Raw genomic sequence first — 27483 nt, 5'->3', positions numbered from 1 at the left:
GAGCTGATTATGTTAACATCTACTCTGAATCTCACAATCTAAAGCAGTCATGGCTGGTTTGGGCATAGAGGCCCCAGATATGTTCCCAGAGTCTGTGTGTTTTGGGGAAACATGTTCTTAAATCTGAAGCAAGACCACTCAAGGGGTCCCCCAGGCACACACCTCCCAATAATAGAGCCCCCTCAATAGCCAGGGCCCATAGTCAGTAGGCAAGAGGCTACCCTTCAGTCCCCTCCAAAAGCCTCTGTCCTGGGTCTGTACAGCTAACATCTGATTTTACTCTTAAAGTGCTAGGGTATCTGGTATGCACATATTCTCCTAGCTATGTGGCTCGATAGAATGGGAGCTTAGGACCAGTACAACAGCCCTTGATCATGCACTTTCAAAAACAAGCCAGCACTGTCAGTTCCTATAGTTTTGCTGTGGAGTCACAAGCGCTGCACTAAATATAAAGGGGCAAAGCAAATAAAAAGATTCCTTATAAAAGCTAATATTAGCACAATGCTGTACCCTAACATACCTCAAATAGCTGCTTACTGAAAATTTCTTATGAGTTGACAATGATCACTGTACATCATTGCTATTTGCACGTTGATAACAAATATGCTTTTTATTTGTCACAGACAGTTTTCCATAGAGTCTGAAATCTATTTATTTAAATGTTTGTCTGCTAAGTAAAAAAATACACTACATGCAATGTTGAAAAATGATTTTTATAAACCAGTACATTTATACGTTACGGTTTGCCTGTGGTTTACCGGGATTATGACTGAAGCTATTAGCCATTAGACATGTGCATTAGTTTTCGTTAGAATGCATTTTCGTCCGAAAATCATTTTTTTTCGTTATCGTTTTAACAAACGATAACGAAAGTGCAAGAAACGAAAACCGAAAGATCCGACATAAAAAATGCTTTATTTTCATTTTCGTTTTTTTCAAAAATTCGATATAGAGAGATTTGACATTATAGGGAAAAGATTCGACATTATAGAGAAAAGATTCGACACTATAGAAATAATAGATTCGACATTACAGAGAATAGATTTCGATTTATGAGAAAATAGATTCGACATTATAGAGAATAGATTCAACATTATTACTAGTCATACAATGTTAGAATTCTTGTAGGCGGAATATTCGAATGGAAATGTACGATTCGGCGTAAAGATTCGATGTTACGTCGAATATTTTTTGACCATTAGACAGACACCAACAAAGATTCGATGTTCCGTCGAATATTCTTTTGACCGTTCGACAGAAACCAAGTATTATTGGATTTTCGGACGAAAGATATTCCCCAATGAAAAACGAAATAAATCAAAATGATTTTCGGGAGTAACTAAATAAATTAATTTTCCAAACGAAAACGAAAAAACGAAACAAAATATTCCAGTCTGCACATGTCTATTAGCCATAACCCCGGTATCTTTTTTTTTCAACCAGCGGCTGGTCCTTTCAATAAAGTGATCCCAGCGGCTCAGTAGCCCCTAAATTGCTTTCCAAAGGAGGGGACGCTGCTCGCCGGTGTTTCTTCGGCTTACTGTTTTATCCAGCGTGTCCGAGAAACTATCTGACGTTCCGGCTGGTAACAGAGACAATGAGAGACTAGATCGAGGTTGCCTTTCCAGTGACCCGGGGGCCACATTTGGCCCGCGGAGCCCTCTTATGTGGCCCGTGACCTCCTGCTCTGGGATGGCAGGTTGGCAAGCCCAGATCGCGGGTTGTTGACCAGCCATCCCAGAGCATCAGTTTTGTGAATGAAGCCAGCGGTAGCACAAGCAAGCGGCTGAGCAGCAGAGTCGCATAAGCTGATGCTTCCTGTATAGCACTGGCTCCTGTCATAGGCCGAATCCCAAATGCACTGGGGCCACAATAGCTGGTGATACCTGAATGGAAGACTTATTAAAGGTAAATTTATTACTAAAATCATAGTGTATATATACAGTGAGGAAAATAAGTATTTGAACACCCTGCTATTTTGCAAGTTCTCCCACTTGGAAATCATGGAGGGGTCTGAAATTGTTATCGTAGGTGCATGTCCACTGTGAGAGACATAATCAAAAAAAAAAAATCCAGAAATCACAATGTATGATTTTTTTAACTATTTATTTGTATGATACAGCTGCAAATAAGTATTTGAACACCTAAGAAAATCAATGTTAATATTTGGTACAGTAGCCTTTGTTTGCAATTACAGAGGTCAAACGTTTCTTGTAGTTTTTCACCAGGTTTGCACACACTGGAGGAGGGATTTTGGCCCACTCCTCCACACAGATCTTCTCTAGATCAGTCAGGTTTCTGGGCTGTCGCTGAGAAACACGGAGTTTGAGCTCCTGTTGGAAGACCCAGCCTCGACCCATCTTCAAAGCTCTAACTGAGGGAAGGAGGTTGTTGCCCAAAATCTCGCAATACATGGCCCCGGTCATTCTCTCCTTAATACAGTGCAGTCGCCCTGTCCCATGTGCAGAAAAACACCCCCAAAGCATGATGCTACCACCCCCATGCTTCACAGTAGGGATGGTGTTCTTGGGATGGTACTCATCATTCTTCTTCCTCCAAACACGGTTAGTGGAATTATGACCAAAAAGTTCTATTTTGGTCTCATCTGACCACATGACTTTCTCCCATGACTCCTCTGGATCATCCAAATGGTCATTGGCAAACTTAAGACGGGCCTTGACATGTGCTGGTTTAAGCAGGGGAACCTTCCGTGCCATGCATGATTTCAAACCATGACGTCTTAGTGTATTACCAACAGTAACCTTGGAAACGGTGGTCCCAGCTCTTTTCAGGTCATTGACCAGCTCCTCCCGTGTAGTCCTGGACTGATTTCTCACCTTTCTTAGGATCATTGAGACCCCACGAGGTGAGATTTTGCATGGAGCCCCAGTCCGAGGGAGATTGACAGTCATGTTTAGCTTCTTCCATTTTCTAATGATTGCTCCAACAGTGGACCTTTTTTCACCAAGCTGCTTGGCAATTTCCCCGTAGCCCTTTCCAGCCTTGTGGAGGTGTACAATTTTGTCTCTAGTGTCTTTGGACAGCTCTTTGGTCTTGGCCATGTTAGTAGTTGGATTCTTACTGATTGTATGGGGTGGACAGGTGTCTTTATGCAGCTAATGACCTCAAACAGGTGCATCTAATTTAGGATAATAAATGGAGTGGAGGTGGACATTTTAAAGACAGACTAACAGGTCTTTGAGGGTCAGAATTCTAGCTGATAGACTGGTGTTCAAATACTTATTTGCAGCTGTATCATACAAATAAATAGTTAAAAAATCATAAATTGTGATTTCTGGAATTTTTTTTTTTTGATTATGTCTCTCACAGTGGACATGCACCTACGATGACAATTTCAGACCCCTCCATGATTTCCAAGTGGGAGAACTTGCAAAATAGCAGAGTGTTCAAATACTTATTTTCCTCACTGTATGGGCATATCTGTTCTGCAGTGGTTACTGGGCTGCTTTCAAACTGGTCCGCAGGGTCAGTGTGGTGCCCCTGTGGATTACCTGCATTGAGCCATGGGCCTCTGTTTTTAACCTGTGGGTTTGGTCCAGTTTCAGAAAGTGCACCACACCTGCAGGATATAATGGAATTCTGCGGCAAAGTGCTGCTTACCCATAGGAAAGCCACAGGTGCACTGAGCTGCACCCGCAGTGCGGGTAAACCGCAGCACATCAGTGTGAAAGCAGCCTTAGGCCACTTTAATGCGATCAGTCCAACCCTCCATTCATCTCTATGGAGCAGCGATGTAAACGGTCTCGTGTTCTTTCCATTTGGGCGGATTGGATCAGAGGGCCCATAAAGTAGAGTAAGCTGTGTCTGTGTCCTCTTTCCATATGCAGAGTGGACACGAGCCTGTCATCCACCCGCTTCGCTCATTGTGGCCCGTGACCGGTTACTAAGTCGCTTAAGTGGCACTCGCTCATCAAAAGGTTAGGCACCCCTGGACTAGATTGTCTCTGATTGCCTTTATGGCCTTGGAGGACCAGAACGACACCATGACGTCACTTAAGTAAACATATATTTTTTTAAAGCAAAAGATCAAAATAATTTTTTTGATCTTTTGTTTTTAACGGTAAAGGAGAGATTTGGGGTCTTTTTGACCCCAGATCTCTCCATAAAGAGGACCTTTCACCCTTATATCTATTACAAGGGATGTTTACATTCCTTGTAATAGGAATGAAAGGGATATATAAGAAATAAAAAAATTAAGAATTAAAGGGACAGTGTAAAAATAAAAAAAATTGTGCTTGAAAAACCGCTGCACAGATTCCATGTGACGTATAAAATTGCAATGATCACCATTTTTTTTTGCTTGGGAAAATATGTAATCTCCTATGTAGGCTCCTCTTAGGGGAAGTGATATGAGTAGCAAAGTATAAAAGTATGATCTAACTTTCTTTATGCATTCCTGGGAAATGTATTTTCTAAAACGACTTACCGATTCAAATTCAAGTACAGGAAAGTTGTCATTCACATCTAGAATTTTGATGTCAGCACCACACTGCCCAGAAAGTGCACCAGCAGCCCCATTCAAGTCTGAGCCGCTAACGTAAAGGCTGTATGTACTATATGCCTGGAACATAGAAGAAAAGTGAAATGACATGAGCTCTTCTAAAATAAACACAATTATAGTCTTTTTTCTAAGTATAAGGAAATGAGGACACATTTGCCTGCATACCCATTGGCCACATATTGTCATTTTTAAATAATAATGCAGACATCTCATAAAAGCTTATTTACGCTGTCACAAAATTTTAAGCCTGTATAGTATCAGTAAAACAAGAAAATGTTCTATGCAACAGAGATAATGTTAGCACATGGGTATTCATTTGGGCGACAAAACTTGTGTTCCTACAGGTTCCAGTGATGGATAATGTTTGTGATTTATATATGGTATGGCAATACCTAGATTATTAATATCTTTTTATTATTTCACATATCTTCTTTTATATTTGTGTTCATATTTACTAACAAACCAAGCTGTCCAATAAAAGTGACAGGGAATACAATAGGATAAACTATACCCCTTAGGTGACAGCTTGGTCTGTGTATAAATGTAGAAAAAATAAATATGTATAAAAGGGTCAAAAAATAAAAAGGATATTAGAGAACATAATACAATCATGGCATGCATTAAAGGGTATCTATAAAAAAAAAAAAATACACAGCAGCTTACACGTTCTTAAATGTGGCATTAATTTTCTTTTTTCAGGCTATTTTTCCCTATATTTTTACCTGGTGATTCCACCAGTAATACACTTTCTGTCCAAATTACCTCCACTATACAGGCATACCCTTTAGGTACACTCACTTTACGTACACTCGCGAATATGGACATACCCGCGAGTGTATGTAAAGTGCCTCTCAAGTACTGTACAGACATTCTACAGCTGCAGTAGAAGGAGCTGAAGCTCTGAGAGCGTAGCCCGCTCTGAAAGCGTAGCCCGCCCTGTTCCAGTATGCCCCTGACACCCCCACTACAGCCCCTGACACCCCCACTACAGCCCCTGACACCCCCACTACACCCTAGAAGTGAAAAAAGGTATTGCTTCACTTTAACCACTTGCTTACTGGGCACATATACCCCCTTCCTGCCCAGGCGAAATTACAGCTTTTAGCACTGCGTCGCTTTAAATTAAAATTGCGCGGTCGTGCGACGTGCCTCCCAAACAAAATTGACGTCCTTTTTTTGCCACAAATAGAGATTTCTTTTGGTGGTATTTGATCACCTCTGCGGTTTTTTTTTTGCGCTATAAACAAAAAAAGAGCGACAATTTTGAAAAAAACACAATATTTTTTACTTTTTGCTATAATAAATATCCCATTTTTTTTTAAAAAAACTATTTTTTTTCTCAGTTTAGGTCGATATGTATTCTACATATTTTTGGTAAAAAAAAAATCACAATAAGCGTATAGTGATTGGTTTGCGCAAAAGTTATAGTGGCTACAAAATAGGGGATAGAATTCTGACATTTTTTTTTATTATTTTTTTTTACTAGTAATACGGCGATCTGCAAATTTTGTCAGGACTGCGATATTGCTGCGCACACATCGGACACTTTTGACACATTTTTGGGACCATTCACATTAATACAGCGAACAGTGCTATAAAAATGCATTGATTACTGTATAAATGTGACTGGCAGGGAAGGGGTTAACACTAGGGGGCAGGAAGGGGTTAAATGTGTATCCTGGGAGTGATTCTTACTGTGGGGGGAGGGGACTGACTGGGGGAGGTGACCGATGCTTTGTCCCTATGTACAAGGGACACAGCATCTGTCTCCTCTCCCTGACAGGATGTGTACTCTGTGTTTACACACAGAGCTCCACGTCCCTGCTCTGTCATTGCCGATCGTAGGTACCTGGCGGACATCGCGGCCGCCAGGCACGCGCATCAGCATCTCGGGGACGCGCGGCCCCCAGTGGCCGGAGGATGTCAAAAGACGTCCTCCCGGATTTTTAGAGCCACCTGGAGGCCGTCAAGTAGTTAAAGTGGAGTTCCACCCATAAGTGGAACTTTCGCTTAAACCACTCCTCACCCCCTTACATGTCATATCGCCTTTTGGTGGCCCCTCCCTGTAGGCGATCACCTGGGACACGTGACAGGTCCCAGGTGACCGCCTGTTCACTCAGGGAGCGCTGCGCCGTTCGCACATGCGCATTGAGTGCCCGGCCATGAAGCCGATAGTTGTCACGGCCGGGTGCCCACAGTTACAATGGAGGCGCCGGCGGAGAAGGGGGGGCAGAGCAGCGAAGCTCCAGGCGGCGATTTGCTGGACCGTGGAACAGGTAAGTGTATGTTTATTAAAAGCCAGGAGATACACTTTTTGTAGCTGCTGACTTTTTATAAACATAAAAAAAGTCTGGAACTTCCCTTTAAGTACATTTTCATTTTACATAAATGCTCTGGTCTCATTGTGTACTTAAAAGTGGGGTATGCCTGTATTTATGAAGGTGCAGTGTTATCACCCTAGGTTGCTCTCCTGAGTTGGACTCTTCTCTTCATCTCCATTACATGTAGGGCAGAGGATTTATCATTTACAGAACCTAGCTTGGATAGCAGATTACACTGTTTAGGTTTTTAGTACAATTTACTGGAAACGACAACAGAAATGTAAGATTAACAGGTATTCTCTATGCTTCCCAAAAATGGACTTTCAATGAAAAAAGGAAACTAATACAGCCACCACATTTAAGGACTGATGAGCTGCAAATTTTTGTTCTTGGGTTTAGATATTTTTTTAGCCACGTACAGCTATGCAACATAGTTATCCTTTAGGGCAGTGGTTCTCAACCTCAGTCCTCAAGTACCCCCAACGGGCCATGTTTTGGGAACTTCCCTTAGATACAATAGCTCTTAACAGGCTGAGTACCACTGCTTGAGGGTGCCTGTATAGTCAAAATGTGTTTGTTTTTTTAGTTTTGTATCGAATGGGGAAGGATTAGGCTTCTTTTTTTTCCAGACAAGAATGCAAAGCCATAACCAAAGTGAGATTTTAAACACAAATTTGATTCCATTAAAACAGGTTGCTATGCTCCATTGGAAATGTCAATACATTTTAATGGGCACTGCACATACAGAGCCTGGTGAGCACTGCCATCTTGGCCTCCATTTAATCTGCAACTGCCATGATGGTGCAGATGTGATCCTTTATGACACCAGCCTTTGGATGGTTTGACAGTTTGGCTGAGAGCACAACCAATGTGACAGCTAGCATTTCCGGTATGCCGGGAATGGTAACTGTTTTTTTTTAAACTATCAAATCGTTGGGTTTACTTTTGCTCTAAGCCCTGCTGAACATATCAAACTGTTTTAATAAAATAAAACATATATTTGGACTCTCGCTTTGGGTGTGGCGATCTACTGTATATCTGAAGCAATAAAATACAAGGCTTATAACCCTTACCCAACACTAAGGCCTCATGCACACTGGATGTTTTTCCAGCTGTTTTTGCGGTATAGATTTGTAAAAAAAAAAAAAAAAAGCTTAAAAATGCTACAGCAAAAATGCTGCAAAACACTACATAGCTACAGCTTTCTACAGCTAATGCTACTTGTGTTTTCATAACATCCAGTGTACATGAGGCCTAAAAGTTTAGGTTAATCATACAATTTAGGCATTTTCAGGCTTAGCTCTTATTTATTTAAATATATATATATATATATATATATTATTTTTACAGAATAATATTTGTATTAGATTTGCCAGCTAAAGTTTGATTAGATTTTTCACAGTGGCCACAATCCCATGATGATAATATATGTTTTGCACAAGGCCAATACTATGAGCTAGACCTTTGCCGAGACAAGGTCATCTAGAGCCCAGGGCAAACATGCCAAACTGCGCCCCCTCCCCCAATCTACCAAGTGCTTAAAACTGCATAATTACCCACTAAGCATACAAATACGCCCCCTCCTGCTGAAATCTCCTCTCCCAGCACAAATGCCCCCCCTCATTTCCCTTCCTAGCAAAAATACCCCCCAATCAATCATTAATCCCCCTCCCAACACAGATCTGCCCTAAATCACCAATCCTAGCACTCCCCCAAATTTCTCTCTTCCAACACAAATCTCCCCCCAAACTCCTCACAGCACCCTCCCACCTCACATGATATGCATTTTGATACCTAAATAGAATCAGCTGCATGCATTTCATCATATGATACATTAGAAGTTCAGACTTCTCAGCTGCACTCAAGTGTAATGCCGTGTACACACGATCGGTTTGTCTGATGAAAACGGACAGATGGACCGTTTTCATCGGACGAACCGATCGTGTGTGGGCCCCATCGTTTTTTTTCCCATCGGTGAAAAAACGTAGAACCTGTTTTAAAATTAGCTGATGGTTAAAAAAACGATAGAAAAAAACAATCGTCTGTGGGCAAGTCCATCGGTTAAAAATCCATGCATGCTCAGAATCAAGTCGACGCATGCTCGGAAGCATTGAACTTCATTTTTCTCAGCACGTCGTAGTGTTTTACGTCACAGCGTTCTGACACAAATGGATTTTTAACTGATGGTGTGTAGGCAAGACTGATGAAAGTCAGCTTCATCGGATATCTGATGAAAAAATCCATCGGTCCGTTTTCATTGGATGAACCGATCGTGTGTACAGGGCATAAGAGATGCTATAGGCAAGTATAAAACTTGCGAGAAAAATACTGTATATATAAAAAATATACCTCTCTGTCGAGAAAATTTGATATTGTGAAGACTTCACCAGTGTACTGATTTATAATGAACATTGGGGGATCCGAAGGACTCTGAGAGAGAATTTTATAAGCGATTTGAGAATTTACAGTATTTTGTTCATCGGCATCAAAAGCACTGAGTTGCATCACCAGCGTGTCTAAATTGGACAGACAAAATAATGACAAGTCAGAAAACATATTTTTGGCTGTAAGGTATAGAAAGGCAGCACAATAATTAGAGTTTGCTTTTCAATTGATATGTATAATTATAATCAGGGTTATATTTTTCACATAGGTTAGCTAGAAATGCTTGATCATTAACTTCCCTGATTTTCTCTTTTTGTTTTCCTTTCCTGATATTTGAATAGGCAGGTATTTTTAACCCTAAAGAAAATTTGGTTGTCTTGACAGGCCAAACCCCACCTAATACCTCCCCCCACACTGCCCCCACACTTCTCCACTGCTCGACCTATCTGTTGGAGCCCTTGAAAATACCCAGTATTTTCAGGAATGGTGGATTATGTCACTTTGGGGTCGATTTACTAAGAGTTTAGTAACGGCCAAAAAAGATGCGGTAAAATACATGAATTTACCGTTAAATACCAAATGCATCTGTTTAATTTAGCGGTAATATTTAATGGGGACCCCCAGGCTGTTTTTTGGCAATGCTGGTTGCTAAGGAGTTGGCCAGGAAGTCGGCCGCCACATCCTCAACAATGAATGTAAGAAGAAAAGCAGACAATTAAAAAATAAAAAAAACAGCATGCCCCCCCCCTCCCAGTTCATACCAGGCCCTTCGGCATGGGGTCCCATGACGAAGGGCCTGGTATGAACTGGGGGGATTTACATCGGGGGACACTGTTTTTTTTTTTTTTTAATAAAGGTCTTGTCAAAAACTGTGTGTGTGTTTTTATGTTCTTTGTACCTTGTTAAAGGGGTCTTCCAGATTTTGATAAGCCCCCCACCCGCAGACCCCACCAACCACCGGCCAGGGTTGTCGGGACGGGGCCTTTGTCCCCATCAACTTCCCCATGTTGAGGGCATGTGGCCTGGTATGCTCACTTCTTGACCTGACAGTCTGCATGCTCAGACAAGGGTGTGGTATGGATTTTGGGGGGGACCCAATGCCGATTTTTTTTTTCAATTCAGGCGTGGGGTTTCTCTTAAAATCCATACCAGACATGAATGGCCTGGTATGGACTGGGGGGGGACCCCTTGCTGTTTTTTTTTTTAAATCAATTGTCGGCTTTTTTTTTTTGTACATTTATCGGTCACCTGTTGATGAGTCACTCATTGTTAAGGACACGGTGGCCGGCTTCCCGGCCCGCTACTTAGCAACCAGATATTTGTCAAAAAGCTGTGTGGGGTCCCTCGACTTCCAGTTTTTTTTTTACAAATATCGCATGTGATACCGCCAGCAAAACCCTGGTGTTAATTATCACATGATTTTTTACTCTTTGGTCTCTTTGTGAATTGGACTTAAGAGCTTTTCAATGCGATATTTACCACCACATTTTTATTTTTTGGTAAATACTGTATAATCATTTTTTTTGTGAATTGGACTTTACTGGATGCAATAATTTATGCAGATTATGTGATACCCTTATCACATGCGGTAAACCATTGTGAATTGACCCCTTTATCTCTTGGATGCAGTGCAATGGTCCATTGCTCAAGGAGCAAAAACTGTCCCATGGGGCAGGGGGGAATATCATAATCCCTGTGTAACCTCTGACATGGAGCTCATAGGGATTAGACTTGAAAAAAATGAACAGAGCAACAGGGGAGCACATGGAAGGTAAGTATCAGCTATCAAGCTTTTAAACCAAATCTAAAAATTGAACAGCAGCAACAAGACTAAAAGTAATGTATGGTATGGTCCACCAAACACATTTTAATCAAATTTGTCCTAAATGGCTAATTATATATAAAACATGCGACTCTTACTTGCTTGGCTTCTCTCTTCCACTGAACCAGCAAATATAGCTTGCCCGAATATTGGTGGATTGTCATTAATATCTTGAATTTTGACAGTCATCTTTAGGGGCTTTTCTACTTCTTGGCCACTTGCGGTCACAGCATGGACTGTTAACTAGGTAAACATTAGTATATAAATTTAGCTGTAATTTTAATCACTTAATCTAGCAGTTAAACCAAACAGAACATTATTATTTTGAAACATACACTTAAATTATTGCTGCATTTTCACAAGCAATACCATTTAACCACAGTTGGTAGCATGGACACTGATGGAACAGTACAGAGATGTTGATTTTGCATCTTTGAACAAAGTTAAAAATGGTAAACAAAGCTGTAGAGAAAGGATACGGAGGTCACCATTGCAGACCTCTACTTCTGAAAATAGTAGTCACCTGATTTTTAAGGTGATCCTATGGCTTCAGTGCTTTGAGGCACTGAATTAGAATAAGTATGCTGACATTTTTAGACAACCAGGGAACTATTTTTCTTAGAAGGAGGTACACATTTCTTTTAGTATTAACAAAAAACACACAAGGATCATAGGACAAGGTTGGAACCACTTTCCATGTCGCCCCTAGAAGGCAGCCCCTGAGCTAATTCTCAACATTCCTTAAAATAGGAAACTGTAGTTTGAGCTCTCTCTGCAGCAGCTGCCTATTGTTTCAGTGGAGGGATCCAGCATTGGGCCCTGTTGGATGCTCTTTGTAATTCAGTACTGTACGGATGAGGCCTAATATATGAAATGTCAGTCTTGACATGTAACTTTCAGTGAGATTTTAGTCCCAAGCAACATCTTTGTGAGAGCATTAAACCCTTTGCTTATAGGGCAGCACAGTTTAAGCCTGCTTGATATCTCATACCTTTTTCTTTTGCTTTATAATCCTGAACTTGCATGTTATAATTGGTGACTGTTCCCTGACTGGCAATGCTTAAAAAAAAAAAAAAAAAATTCCCTCATCTGTGCTTTGTGTTGGGATAGAGCAGCGTTTCTCAACTCCAGTCCTCAAGGCACCCCAACAAGTCATGTTTTCAGGCTTTCCATTATTTTGCACAGGTGATTTGATCATTTTCACTGCCTTAGTAATTACCACAGCTTTTTTATCTGAGGGAAATCCTGAATACATGGCCTGTTGGGGAGCCTTGAGGACTGGAGTTGAAAAACACTAGGATAGAGTAATATTCTTATCACAAGTGTCCTCACACAGGCTTGTAATACAGATAGGTGTGGCTGACCAGGCTTCTTCTCATTAACCATTTGACCTTCGGAAGGTTGTATCCCTTTCATGACCAGGGTGTTTTTGGCTATTCATTATTATGCTACTTTAACCGGCAATTATTCGGTTATCAAAATCCATGTGTTGCGCTTTTCAAACTTGTTTACATGAAAGTGCACACAGTCCATCTATTGCATGAAAATGAAAAAAAGATGAAGAAGGAAAATAATAGTCCAAAAATCCCAACTAAACATCCAAAACGTGAACTTGAAAGTGTGTTGATAATATTAAATCATTGAAGACACCCAGCGCTCCCCACAGGATAAATAGGGCAAATATATCTGCTTACCAGATATTAAGACCTTCCAAGCTCTATATGCGCATTAGTGAGGATTCACCCCTCACTAAGGGTATAACCGCATCAGCTGTTCAGCCTACTTGGTTGGATTCCATAGGTGTATCCCCCCACAGCTATCAACAATCAAGGGAACTCCGGAGTCCAGACACACAGGGGCAGATTCACAGAATAAGTACACCGGCGTATCTACTGATACGCCGGTGTACTTTCAAATTTCCTGCGTCGTATCTTTAGTTTGTATTCTCAAACCAAGATACGACGGCATTTGGGTAAGATCCGACAGGCGTACGGCTTCATATGCCTTCGGATCTTAGATGCAATACTTCGGCGCCCGCTGGGTGGAGTTTGCGTCGTTTTCAGCGTCGGGTATGCAAATTAGCTATTTCCGTCGATCCACGAACGTACACGCGGTCGTAGCATTCTCTTACGTCGTCTGTAGTCGGCTTTTTCCGGCGTAAAGTTAAAGATGCTATTTTGGGGCGTATAGATAGACATGCCATGTTAAAGTATGGCCGTCGTTCCCGCGTCGAAATTTGAATTTTTTTTTTTGCGTAAGTTGTCCGTGAATAGGAATGGACGTAAGTCACATCGAGGTTCTAAAAATGACATCGCTGCTCAGACGTCACCGCTGCTCCTTGCCTAGCCTCTAGCCTTTAGCCTCTAGGCTAGGCTATATTTGCCCTATCTATCCTGTGGGGAGCACAGGGTGTCTTCACTGATTGAATATTGAATCAACACACTTTCAAGTTCATGTTATGGATGTTTAGTTGGGATTTTTGGACTATTATTTTCCTTCATCTTTTTTAATTTTCATGTAATAGATGGATTATATGCAGTTTCATGTAAACAGTTTTGACATAGCAACACATTGATTTAGATTTTTTTTGTATGATGTTTACATTTTATTGAGTGCTGCTGTCTCTCACGGATCATCTGTGTTATTTTATTTAATATACACTTAGCGCATTATCGTTCTGCACAAATGACTCGGTCATGCAACGCTGTTGATATAATAATTTATATAATTTTTTTTCACACAAATAGAGCTTTCTTTTCGTGGTATTTAGTCATCACTGATTTATTTTTATTTTCGCTATATAAATGAAAAAATACAGAAAATGTTGAAAAAAAAAAACATGTATTTGTTAGTTTCTATTATAAAATGTTGCAAATAAATAATCTTTCTTCATACATTTAGGCCTAAATGTACACTGCTACATTTCTTTGGTAAAAATAATCCAAGACAGTGTATGTTATTTAGTCTGTGTGAAAGTTATAGAGTCTACAATCTATGGCATATATCTTTGAAAATTTATCAATCCTGATGTACTGACGGCCTATCTAATTTCTTGAGGCCCTAAAATGTCAGGACAGTACAGTATAGTTGTCAATTTTTTGTCAATTTTTACTTTTTTTTCTTATCACAATTTTTTTCTCACCAGTGCAGTACAGCATCATATGACTGGTGAGATCAGGGGTACTGACTACTGACAGTATGTAAAAAAAAGTTAATAATTTTTTATTCAATTTTCTAAACATTACACATACACTATATATATATATATATATATATATATATATATATATATATATATATATATATATATATATATACATACACAGTGCCTTGAAAAACTATTCATACCCCACATTTTGTCATGTTACAACCAAAAACATAAATGTATTTTATTGGGATTTAATGTGATAGACCAGTGATGGTGAACCTTGGCACCCCAGATGTTTTGGAACTACATTTCCCATAATGCTCATGCACTCTGCAGTGTAGTTGAGCATCATGGGAAATGTAGTTCCAAAACATCTGGGGTGCCAAGGTTCACCATCACTGTGATAGACTAACACAAAGTGGCACACAATTGTGAAGTGGAAGGAAAATGGTTGATGGATTTCAACATTTTTCACAAATAAATATCTGAAAAGTGTAGCGTGCATTTGTATTCCGCCACCTTTATTCTGAAACCCCTAACTAAAATCTAGTGGTACCAATTGCCTTCAGAAGTTACATAATTAGGTGCTTTTTAATTATTTATTTATGAGGATTAATTGTTTATGTAGTAAGTGCCACATTTCCTTTTATTGCCATTTATTTTTAGTGTGAGAACACCTTTTATGTTAGCAGCTACTCGGTTAGATTTACATTATTGATTGGTTTGCGCATTAGTATTCCCTACTTGCAAAGATTTGAAAATTGCTGTTCACAGACGCTCTCAGTCTGACAGAGTTTGAGCTGTTTTGCAAAGAAGAATGGGCAAAAATGTCACTCTCTGGATGTGCAAAGCTGGTAGAGACATCCCCAAAAAGACTTACAGATGTAATTGCAGCAAAAAGTGATTCTACAAAGTATTGACTCAGGGGGCTGAATACAAATGCACGTCACACTTTTCACATATTTATTTGTAAAAAATTGGGAAAACCATTTATCATTTTACTTCCACTTCACAATCATGTGCCACTTTGTGTTGGCCTACAACATCAAATCCCAATCAAATACATTTACATTTTTGATTGTAACATAACAAAATGTGGAAAATTTAGGGGGAATGAATACTTTTCAAGGCACATACACACACATATATATATATATAGTTTTACATCCTGTCATCAGAGTAGTTCAGTGTCACCATAGTAATACGGTACTATTTATTCTGAGGGGGTTATCTGGGATTATTATTTTTTTTACAAAAATTGTTACAGTATAGGCAATAGTTTTAGCTGTCATGACAGCTTGCTTACTATTGTAATCTGTGATTGGCTATAGCTAATCACATGGTACAGGGTGCTGTGATTGGCCCAGGTACCATGTAATAGCCGTGGGTCAATCACAGCATCACAGTAGTCAGCGATACAGTCATGAATGGCAGCCATTCATAACTGTTTTGTTTACATTGTAATCATGTGATCGCTATGACCAATCATAGCGATCACACGATACCCCAGCTGCTCGCAGCAGATGGCGACCACCGTAGTTTCATGTGTCAACCAGACACAGTGATCATGTGTTTGTGCAGGGGGAGCACCAGTGTGCATGTGGTCAGCGACGTATGATTAGGTCGCTGAGCCTGCTGCTGCCTCCCGCTAGCAGTAACTCTACTGTTGGTGGGCGGCAAGTGGTTATTTGACAAATGTACTCCATTAACATTTTGTTTACTGGAATAACATCTACCAATCCTATTTTAAAAGGGTTCTCAGCAATACCAGATTTTACCTGAAGGGGCATTGCAATCAATTACTGTACCAGTGTAAGTTTTAATACGCTACATTTAATGCATTATATAAATACCGGTGTATATAAATTTTTTAACAGTTTCCAGAATGGCCACCACATTTAATACTTCTCTTCATGTTTTTTTTAATTCAGAGAAACTCTCATCAATCATATTTTATGCTGTTAATTGTGTCCTTTCCAACACCATAAACCACCAAAAAGTAACATAGGGCCAGATTCACGTAGAATCGCCCTACGATGCGGCGGCGTAACGTATTACATTTACGTTACACCGCCGCAAGTTTTCAGTGTAAGCACTTGCCTGTAAACTTGCGGTGGCGTAGCGTAAATCCGCCCGTACTGTGCATACTCCGTCCCCACAATTTCCCGACGTGCATTGCGCTAAATGACGTCGCAAGGACGTCATTGGTTTCGACGTTAACGTAAATGGTGTCCAGCGCCATTCACGGACAACTTACGCAAACGACGTGAAATTTCAAATTTCGACGCGGGAACGACGGCCATACTTAACATTGGCTAGACCACCTATAGGGCAGCTTTAGTTTTACGCGGCGTATCTCTACGGAAACAACATAAATTTACAGCGACGGGCAAAGCGGACGTTCGTGAATCGGCGTAACTAGTCATTTGCATATTCTAGGCCGATTCGCCACCTAGCGGCCGGCCTAGAATTGCAGCCTAAGATCCGACAGTGTAAGTCACTTACTCCTGTCGGATCTTAGGGCTATCTATGCGTAACCTGATTCTATGAATCAGGCGCATAGATACGACAATCGTATCTCAGGAGATACGCCGTCGTATCTCTTTTGTGAACCTGGCCCATAGGGTCTATATTGGTCTATATATTAGAGATAGATATGGTAATCTCACCAATTATCATCTAGTAAACTTGATAAAATTATTTGATTTTTTTTTTACTTTTACTTGTATTCTCTCCATCTCAGGCCTCGTACAAATGACCGAGAAACTCGACGGGCAAAACACATCTTTTGCTCATCGAGTTCCTTGTGAAGCCGCTGAGGATCTCGGCGAGCCAACTTTTCCCATTGACTAACGACGAGATCCTCGTCGGTTTCCTCGGCTAAAAGTGTACACACGACCGGTTTTCTCGGCAGAATACGTCTCCCATCGAGTTTATGGCTGAAGTGCCAGGATGAATGTCAGGCTGTAAAGCCATCTTATTCCCTGACTAGCCCTGTGCTGATAGCAGATGCTCAAAATTGTCATAAATTTTTTTTTTATATATTGACTATCTTTCAGCTGCAGTAAGAATATGACAATTGTACCCTCCTTCATTAGCCCAGACAAATTGATGACAATCAGCCCTGAGCTCAGGCAGCATAAATGTCAGCATCCAAAGTGGCTTTACAGCTTGACGCTGTCTTATGCTTCTGCTTTGACAGGGAGAAAGTACAACTGTATATAGCAGCATATACAGCTACTCCTGTGAAATAAACCTGAACTATCATAACGATCTGAGAGTAGAGATGCAGAAAACATTCCTGACCAATTAACATTCTTACAGAAATACGGTTGTAATGCTATCTGTCCTTATTTTAAATACAGTTAAAATGTAAAACATTGTAGTTTAACTTACATATAAAAAGGGCGTTTCTTCACGATCAATAATGGCATTGGTCACATTCAAGTATCCAGTTTTGGCATCCATAATAAAAACATTGTACGGTGGTTGATCCACACCTTGTCCAGTAATTCTATAAAGTATACCACCCTTCTTTACCTCCAAGTCAGAACGAACCTTTTAGGACAATAGGTATAAAGACAATGTTATATTTTACAGTAAATGGTGCACTAGTGCTGATGGGCAAACATAAGTTTAATGAATACATCTCTTCTTCCGTTAAGAGAAGAGGAGGATCTATACGCTTTTTATTTATAAAATTGCAAGACATTGCGAGGCACTGCATAATAAATAAACAAAGGGTGCAAATTACAGGCTCCATATAATAATAATAATAAGTACAAATATGTAACACAGAAGACTTCATTAACCATTTCAATACCAGGTACTTACCCTCCTTCTGGCCCAGGACAATTTTCAGCTTTCAGCGCTGTCACACTTTGAATGGCAATTACGCAGTCATACAACACTGTACCCAAATACATTTTTATCATTTCTTCCCACAAATAGAGCTTTATTTTGGTGGTATTTGATCACCACTGGGTTTTTAAATTTTTGCTAAACAAACTGAAAAGAACTGAAAAAAAAAAATGTTTTCCTTTGTTTCTGTTATAAAATGTTGTTTTCTCTATCACTGAGAGACACTAAGGAGGCTGTACTAATGGGTGGCACTGATGGGCACTTATGAGGAGGCACTAATATGTAGAATTGATGGGCACTGATAAGCAGCACTGATATGCAGCACTGATGGGCACTGATAGGCAGCACTGATGACAGGCATTACCGATGGGTATCTGAAGGGCACTGACAAGCATTACTGATAGGGCACTAATTGGCACTTTGATGAGCACTGATTGGCACTTCGATGGGCACTGACAGGCATTACTGATGGGGCACTGACTGGCAGCTGATGGGCACTGTTTGGCATTGTAGTGGCACCTTTGATGGGGGCTGCGCTAAAAATGAATGTGCTGATTATCAGCGCAGACCCCCTCTGACAGGAGAGCCGCCGATCTGCTCTCCCTGTCAGTGTGAACCGAGGAAAGACGTTTACCCACACTTCCTGTTTCATGCTGTGATCAGCTGTGATTGGTCACAGCTGATCACGTGGTAAGGAGCCTCCGTCAGAGGCTCCTTACCACAATCAGAGTTGCAGTGTGTCAGAGTGACACACCACACCACCGATCGCCGATCTGCACGCCCCCACGGGCATGCGCCGGCTTGTTATCCTGAAAGACGTCATATGACGTCACGTTAGGATAATGGAACTACCACCCAGCCGTCATTCTGCTATAGCCCTGGCGGGAAGTGGTTAAAGTGGGAATAAACTCCCTTGTATGATTTTTGCCTATGGGTAAGCCTATAATAATTCAGTTATTTTTTAATGCTGTAAATGTATGCATTGCTCCACTAAATGTTTTGCATTGCATATGCAGAAAAATACCTTTTTAGAGTGATCTTCAAGCTGGTCACATGACTCAAGACATGGCTACTGCAGGAAGGGGGCGAGATCTCCCTCTGATGTCAGGCCATTCATCTCCTCCCGCAGTAGCCCTGGAGACCAACCGAGAGTCATGTGACCGGCCTGGAGATCGCTCTAAAAAGGTATCCCCACCCCCACACATACACATGCACGAATGTAAACGAATGCCCCGGGCGCCGACATGTGAAAATGTTGATTGCAATACACATGTTACATATTGCCGTGCATGCTGGAGTGAGAGCAAAAATTCTAACACAATAGTTCCTATATTAAACTAAACTGATACCTATAGGGGGCTTTTGAATCACCGCTTATAGAAATATTGAGTACTGAAATTTGACGCCATTTCACAGGCACACAAAAATCTAAGGTTTGGCATGTTGGGTATTTACTCGGTGCAACCACGTCTTTTATATTTTACCATAAACTTGGGTAATTTATTGCATTTGTTTGCCCTAATATTCACGTTAATGTGTTTTTACTGATATTTTTTGTGTTTACTAGACCTTTGCGGTAATATCATGTGACATAAAAAATTGGAACTATTGCTATTTTATTCTCTATGGTGTCTGTTTTCAGAAAATATATAATATTTGTGGGTTTTGTGTAATCTTCAGGCCTAAAATGATTTTTCAAACATGTGTGCAAGAAAAAAATCCAAAAAACGGATCTGGCAGTGAAAGGGTTAAGGGAACACTTTAAAGAGATATTAATAAATACAGAGCCGTGCTGAGTTATATTTTTTATATTTGCCTAGATATGGAGTTGTAAAATACATACTCTTGTTTACAATGTTATATTAGTAGTCCCTATGTTGAATTTACAATAATCCTAATATCAAGAAAAAGGTGTGTGTTTGTGTGTATATGTAATAAAGTGCTATGGATGAGGCGTGGACAGCAAGGGGGGTAGCCTGAAAATATTTAAAACCATGGGTATACCTGACGGTATTCCCAAGTGTGGCTCTGGGTTAAATTTCAGTACCATTAGCGGTAACCCTGAGCCACACTCGGGATTGCATCTCAGGATCCTGGATCAGGTTACTTGGCTTGTCCCTAGGATCCTGCGATGTTCACCCACTCTGTCTGTGGGCTGTGTCCTCTGCTCCATGCTCTGTGTGCCGGGCTCTATTCCCTGCAAGCGCCGCAACGCAGGGAGGGGGGGGGGAGCCCGGCGGCAAAATCAAAAAGTACAAAATTCATAACACACACAGTACACTGTAATCTTACAGATTACATTACTGTATCAAATAATTTCACCTCCCTTTTGTCCCTGGTGCTTTGTCCAGTGCCCTGCATGCACTTTTATATTATATATAGTGTTCTTTCTGCCTGGAAACTTGAGATTGTCCATGACAACCAAAAAGTGGCCCTTTACGTCAAAAGCGGTTTGAGTAACCTAGAACACTTGCAGAATTGAGTGATAGTGATTCGTCAGGAAATTAATGTTATTATTATTATATTATTATTTTTTACAATTGTTTATAGTTATTTATTATATTATAATTTATGATTTAGTATTTCAAACTTTATCATACCTGGGATGTCTACTAGACTCTTGTTTGGACAGATTTAGGTGTGTTATTACTAAGAATGACAGGCCTAAAATATAAAACGCCAGATTTCTATGCAAAACAGTGTAGCGCTTTTGAGACGCAAAAATCTGACATAATCATACCGTCAGGGCGACTACATTAGTGTTGTGCTGCAACTCAATGATATAAGCACAGACTTTTGCAGCAGAAAAGGTTTATGTTACACCACTTACATCAATGTGCTGATAATGAGATGACTGCTAACGGGTATTGAGATCTCTCAATAAAAAAGATTCCTAATGTATCCATAGCCCAAGTGTAAAAAAGTTGCATTCATTGATCCCAATGTACTTCATACCTTTGCTATAGGATTCCTGGGTCTGTTATCTTCTCCTTCTCTCATAATCAATGGAGGTACGACCCATGTACGCTTTGGTCGTGTGCTGTATTGGACTTCCTGCCATGTGATGTTTCCATATTTATTTTTTCCTTTATTTACCTGCAGAAAAATGGGCAATAGCAGAAGGATAGACATGTTATACTTTTCTTATCCACCCAAAATCAGCATGAACTGTGCAACACTCATGTTATGTATATAAGAACCTTAAAGCGGTGTTTCACCCTGCAGAACAACTTTTTAGCATAAAATTCGGCATAGTAGCGCGAGCTACAGTATGCCTGTCTTAATTTTTTTATCCCCGTACTCACAGTGTAATTGTACATAGAAGATTCCATCTGCCCGCGGGGAATGGGCGTTCCCTTCAAGAGGGAGGGTGATTGACGGCCGGCTCTGGCACGTCACGTTCCCCGAAGACAGCCGGAGTAGGTCTCGGCTCTTCACGGCGCCTGCGCACAGACTATGCGCAGGCGCCGTGAAGAGCCAAGCCTATTTCGGCTATTTCCGGAGAAGCCGTCTGGATTGGAACGCCCATTCCCCATGGGCAGTCGGAATCTTCTATGTACGATTACACTGTGAGTACGGGGATAAAAAAATTAAGACAGGCATACTGTAGCTCGCGCTACTATGCCGAATTTTATGCTAGAAGAAATTTTTTTTTTTTTTTTTTTTTTATAGGGTGAACCCCCGCTTTAAGACATTTATTCCAATGATTATCCTTACATTATAACTCCAAGTAAACATTATACACACTAGGCATAAAGTTATCAACTATGATTTAGATTCTGTCATTTTATTTGATATATTCCTGTTTTTTCGACAATATGTATAAGCTGTAATGACATTCTTAAAGTATACTTTTTATGTGCAATACAAAGATCAAAAATGAAACATGAATAGACTTTTATTACCTGCACATTCCAGTTACAGCTACACTGCAAAGATATCTAAAAATACAAAATAAACATAGGTTAGTATTTAGGTGGTGTGCTCATATAAATATTTTTCATCTGGCTTCCGTTTTTTCTGTGTCTCTGACCAGGAACAGGCATGCAGATCAGGAAAGTCAGAGAAAGGTCATCAGTCCTGAAACACATACTTGTTCTTATGTCGCGTACACACGATCGGAATTTCCGACAAGAAAAGTACGAAGTGAGCTTTTGGTCGGAAATTCCAACCATGTGTAGGCCCCATCTGACTTTTTCTGTCGGAATTTCCGACAGCAAATATTTGAGAGCTGGTTCTCAAATTTTCCGACGGGAAAAGTCGTGTTCATAGCGTCTCTCCGCAGGGATGTAGTCCCAAGGGAGGGGGCGAGCACGCTGACTAACCCTCAGCCAGAACAGCTCAGATGATGGGGGCAAGCTTACTAAGTAGGAACAGGAAGTGAGAAATGCAGACAAAGCAGAAGGGAAATCAAAGGAAAAGGTAAGTGAAACAACAATGCACTAGCTTAAAGGAACATATTTAGAAAATAAAAACGGAACCTTTACAACCCCTTTAACATTATTTTCTGTACTGGGGCAATGGTCACACGACAAAACGAAAAACAATAAAAAAAACTTTCATGTGTTGTAACATTTTCACTTTATATCTAAAAAAAATTGTTACTTACACTTTAAGGGGCATATTTATAAAGCAGTGAATTTGGCAGCTACTAAACATTCACTGCAGGCGAGTCAATCACTGTAACATCAAACATTCACTAGGAAGATTCCTTTGCAACGAATGTTGGGTGAATGTCAAATTCACTGCTTTATATACTGTATTTATGAATGCTTATCATTACATTTAGAAATCACAAATTACTTATTATTGAAGGCTGATCTTTGTGAATGCAAGGCTTCTAGACAAATTCTTACTGAATACAATAATTTTCTACATTCTGTAAACAATGAAAATTGCAGTGTAATGCTGGCCATAGATGGATCGAAATTCGGCAGGTTCAGCAGGGATCGATTTATATCCATTTGTGGTCACTCTACCAAATGATTTCTGTTCAACTGCCCTGTCGGATACAAGCTACTCGATCAGTGTTGCGGGCAATAGGTTGTGTATTCTGACAGCAGGAGAGTCTCCCTGCTATTATTATACAGTAGGGAGGATTGCCCCATCCACCTGAATTGTGTGGATAGAGGAATCGTGTCATTTTTTTCAGTCCCAATCAGTCAACCAATGAGATTGTTAGTAAGGTTATAAATACGCTCAACCAATATGACGGAATGACTACTTCCTGATGATGGATTCTATGTTAGCCGAAACGTTGAGGTAATATCGCAATATCGCATTACTTCCGCCCAATCAAAATACCCCCTGGAATTGTGCACCAGGACGCCAACAAGGGGCTCATCCGTTCAGGGCCGATTAACCTTCATATAATCGCCTGCTACATACGCCGGGTGCCAGGACTATCAGGCACTCAGCAATGTAAGTGTAACTTTTTTAACTTTTGTAGAACCAATACATTTTAATACAGCATTGCGCAATGAGGCTCTCTTTTTGCTCTTATCACCATTCATCTTTATGAGGCACATCTCTACTTCCAAAAAAGTCATCCTAACCATTCGGGTATCTCCACATGTGCATAAGACAATACTAGAGATAGATGGTCCATATCCAGTGGTGAGTGTACATCTATGTGGGGCACCCAGTCCGAGCACCAATCTGTAGGAGACATCTTTTGAGCACTGAGCACTGAGCACCATATGGGATTATCTGATGTAATTATTTTAATGATGCATTTTCATTAATATATTTTTTTTGTCCAATTATTTGTCTACTACTTATATCTAACTAATTCTAGCGCAATTTTATGTTTTCTTATAGGTGCTCATTGTCCTCAATAAATATGGAAAATTATGATCTTTTGCAAATATTAGATGGTGACATTTATGTTTATCTTCATCTTTGATGTCATCAGTGTGAATATTCAGACCAAAGTAATAGGTTTGATTTAAAGGAGGGATCATGGGGATCATGGGTAGAAATTGTGCTCCCTTGCTGCCCTGATCTATTAACACTCTCCCTGATTTTTAGTATTGCATTGTTTAGTTGCCTGAGTTGCCAATTGTTAGGTCCCAGCCTTTTCAAATAGAAGTAAGGTGCAGTTTGGTAAACCCCGTGCATGTAGATTTCTGGATGCTGTGAAACATTGGATTGTGGAGAATGTAGGGAAAGTAAGAAGTTTATGTTTTCTGTTTTCCCATGTTTTTGCTTCAGGATTTCTTTAACACTGTACATCACAATAAGAAAAAAGCAAAAATGCTTTTTACAAAGTTTACAAATAAAAAGAAAAAGAAAAAAAGAGCGAGATAGAGCACTGGTGAAAATGTAGAGCCGTTGCCAATAGTCATCAGTCAGGTAAATATTCTGATTGATTGCTCGGGATAACTTGTCACATTTTTGTAAACCATCCCTTTTCTATATAGGTGATCTTGCTCAGGTGTAAGTGGAGATAACTCTGGGATGTGTACTAGCTGGGCATAGGCAGTCCTGACATGAAAAAAGCAATACACACCCTGTACCATGAATCATAGATGAGATGAGCCAGACAGCCGGAGGCACATATCGCACACCACCCATTATTACCAGTTGTGTGTTTCTGAGACAAGAGCATTAATTGGCAGCCTGGCTGTGTAGGTGAGGGTGTGACGGAGACAGAAACATAAAAAAGAATAGTACTAATACTTTAATCACATTTTTATCCACAGTGAAGTAGCACACATGGTGTAACACTGCAATACATATTGTCTTGACATATGTCTTTATGAGGAACATATGTGAATTCTCAACAATTTGTCATTCATTTGCCAGTAGTACAAATAGGCAAAAAAACTCTGATGACATAATGACTGAATCACACTGAACTTACTGTGCTTTTTCTGCAAGAAGGAAGAAATTGGACAATGGGAGTTGATCATTATCTTTGGGTATACAGAACAGAATTCAAAAATCAGAAGCCATCCCACAGGAAATTTTACATGATAGCTTCTAATTTATATACAGTACACAATTATAGGTAATTGATTTAAAAGAAAATTAATGACTTATTCCTAATCCTAAAGCTAGTCATTTATAGGCAAACCAGACCATCTATTCTTTAATAGATACAGAAGGCAGAGTGGCAGCAGATTTTTTTTGGTTGATTATATATGACCTATAAAGGCATTTTATGCATGGACTGTTCATCCCTGGTACAAATACATCCTCTATATTGGTTGTTTGATTTCTAAATGGTATTTGTTACGCTAAGGTGTATATATCTTATAACCTGTGTCTGGTCTCTCTCCTTGTGCATGGTGTCTGATCTTGTTTTCGCACCATGTAGAAAACATGTAGTTGAAGGAATTTCTGGGTCTGCACAGGCTATGTACAGCCAAATGATGACGATGCCATCTCTAAATTTACAAGATAATGGGACCAATTCACTAAGAGCCGGTTCACACTTCCGCGGCATGACTTTGGGGGCGACTCTGCAAGTCGTCCTGAAGACGACTTCAGAGGCGACCTGCAAAACGACTTCTGTATAGAAGTCAATGCAGGTCACCCCGAGCCGCCACCCTGAAGTCGTGCAAGAACCTTTTTCTAAGTCGGAGCGACTTGCTTCGCTCCTATCAGAACGGTTCCATTGCATTGAATGGGACGCGACTCGTCAGGCGGCTGAGCCGCCTGACAAGTCGCCCCAGTGTGAACCGGGTCTCTAAAGATTATCGCATGCGATATGAAGGTCACGTGACCCATTTTCCCTAAATATCACATGAGATAATAAAAGAGCCAATTCATCAAAGTAAAATATTCAATGTGAGGTAGATACCGCAATTGTTAGAATAGTGAGATAAATACCGCAATGAGATGAATCATGAAAGTCAATCTAAAAACACACACACATTCGTTATGTATCACCTGGTGTTTGCTGGCGGTATTTTGGAAAAGTACAAAATAACAATTAGAGGAACTCAGCACTGGCCAGGAAGTGAAAAGTATACGCTGTATCAGTGTGAAAATGTTCTCCTCTGAGCTCTGGAAGGAAAATAAATTGTAACATTTAATCAGAGGGAGATTGTTTTTGTGAATGAAAGCACCCTTGAATGTTTTCATAGTTTCACAATATTGCTGTGTGCCTTCTGGTGCAGTGTTAGCTTGCAGACCCCCCCCCCCCCCCTCGAAAAAAAAATGCAAAATGTAAGTGCTAAATATCACAAAATACAAATATTTAACACATTGGGTAAATAACACATTTTTTTGTGTGAATTAGCTACTTTTGAGATAAATACTGCATGAGTTATTTTACCTCAAAAATGTATACAGTATTTATCTCTTAGTGACTTGACCCCAATGTCTGCCTTTGCAATTTAATTTGTTGCACACAAAGCGGATTTATATTCTTTGTGGCTATGGAGGATTATATTATATCCTTTGTGGCTATGGAAGAATATATTGATATAAAAGTTTTTGTTTCAATATTCATCCCAATGAAAACTAAAATTCTGTGTATACAATAAATCTAGATAAATGTTTTTATACTAAAGATGCAAAGAGGCTGAATTGCCAGCCTATTTAGACTACCTGCATGTTTTTTTCTGTATGTAGAGACATTTTATTTTTACAGCTTCTGCTCTTATGCAACCAGACTGAACTGGTCATGGAGATATGGATGGGTTCTTATCTCAATGGCAGACATATAAGGCCCTTTTTTTCCTTCCTTGCAAACCTTGTCCATTTTAATTGACTGAAGCCCATATGCATTCTAGGGTTCCTTATCAGGAATCTGTCAGTTTAGAAAGATATAGGCTCCACACTGGCCAGCTTACCATCTGTATCCTTGTCTCATTACTTGGTCACTGACCTGGAGCAAGCTTGTGCTTATAAAATGCTGGCGCATTGATATGCATATGCTTGTTCAGGGTCAGTAACTCACTAAGTACAGGCCCCTTTCACATGGGGCGGATCAGTAATGATCCGCCCCGTGAACCTCCGCTTGCTCAGCGGGGATCGCTCCGTTTGATCCCCGCTGAGCCGGCGGTTGACAGGGCCCTGTCTTTTCTCCGCTCTCCCCTATGGGGAGATCGGATGAATACGGACCGTCTGTCCGTGTTCATCCGATCCGATCCGCCAGAGGGAAGGAAAAGTAGGTTTTTCCTCCGTCACACTTTGGCGGATCGGAGCGGGTCGGATGTCAGCGCAAAAAAAACTGGCAGGCGGACCTGAACAAGCCGCCCGTGTGAAAGAGCCCTAAGAATGGAATGAGACACCCTGGAGCTGGCAAAGCCAAATACATGTCAGCAGTGACAGCATTCATATGTCTAGACTGACAGATTCTCTGTAAAGCAAAGCTCTGGTTTCCTTTTATTATTGTTGCCTTACATGGTTCATTAAAGTGGATGTAAACCAAATTCATGAAATCTGAGCTGGGCACATATATCTGCAGTAT

The 27483-nt window shown here is 40.3% G+C and overlaps 1 protein-coding gene across 1 annotated transcript in view; it reads right to left on the bottom strand.

The window, feature by feature from the left end:
* Positions 1 to 27483, bottom strand: part of LOC120940946 (desmoglein-3-like) — an 86259-nt gene that overhangs the window by 32341 nt on the left and 26435 nt on the right. Inside the window, exons 2-7 of the mRNA XM_040354105.1 lie at positions 21965 to 22000; positions 21015 to 21155; positions 17595 to 17756; positions 11149 to 11293; positions 9193 to 9359; positions 4448 to 4582 (exon numbers count right to left, since the gene is read on the bottom strand). Coding sequence (XP_040210039.1) covers positions 4448 to 4582; positions 9193 to 9359; positions 11149 to 11293; positions 17595 to 17756; positions 21015 to 21155; positions 21965 to 22000 — 786 coding nt within the window. The remainder of the gene's footprint in view (positions 1 to 4447; positions 4583 to 9192; positions 9360 to 11148; positions 11294 to 17594; positions 17757 to 21014; positions 21156 to 21964; positions 22001 to 27483) is intronic.

Source organism: Rana temporaria, chromosome 5 (assembly GCF_905171775.1).
Source record: "Rana temporaria chromosome 5, aRanTem1.1, whole genome shotgun sequence".
Taxonomy (NCBI): Eukaryota; Metazoa; Chordata; class Amphibia; order Anura; family Ranidae; genus Rana; species Rana temporaria.
This window is presented reverse-complemented; position numbering and strand designations above follow the sequence as displayed.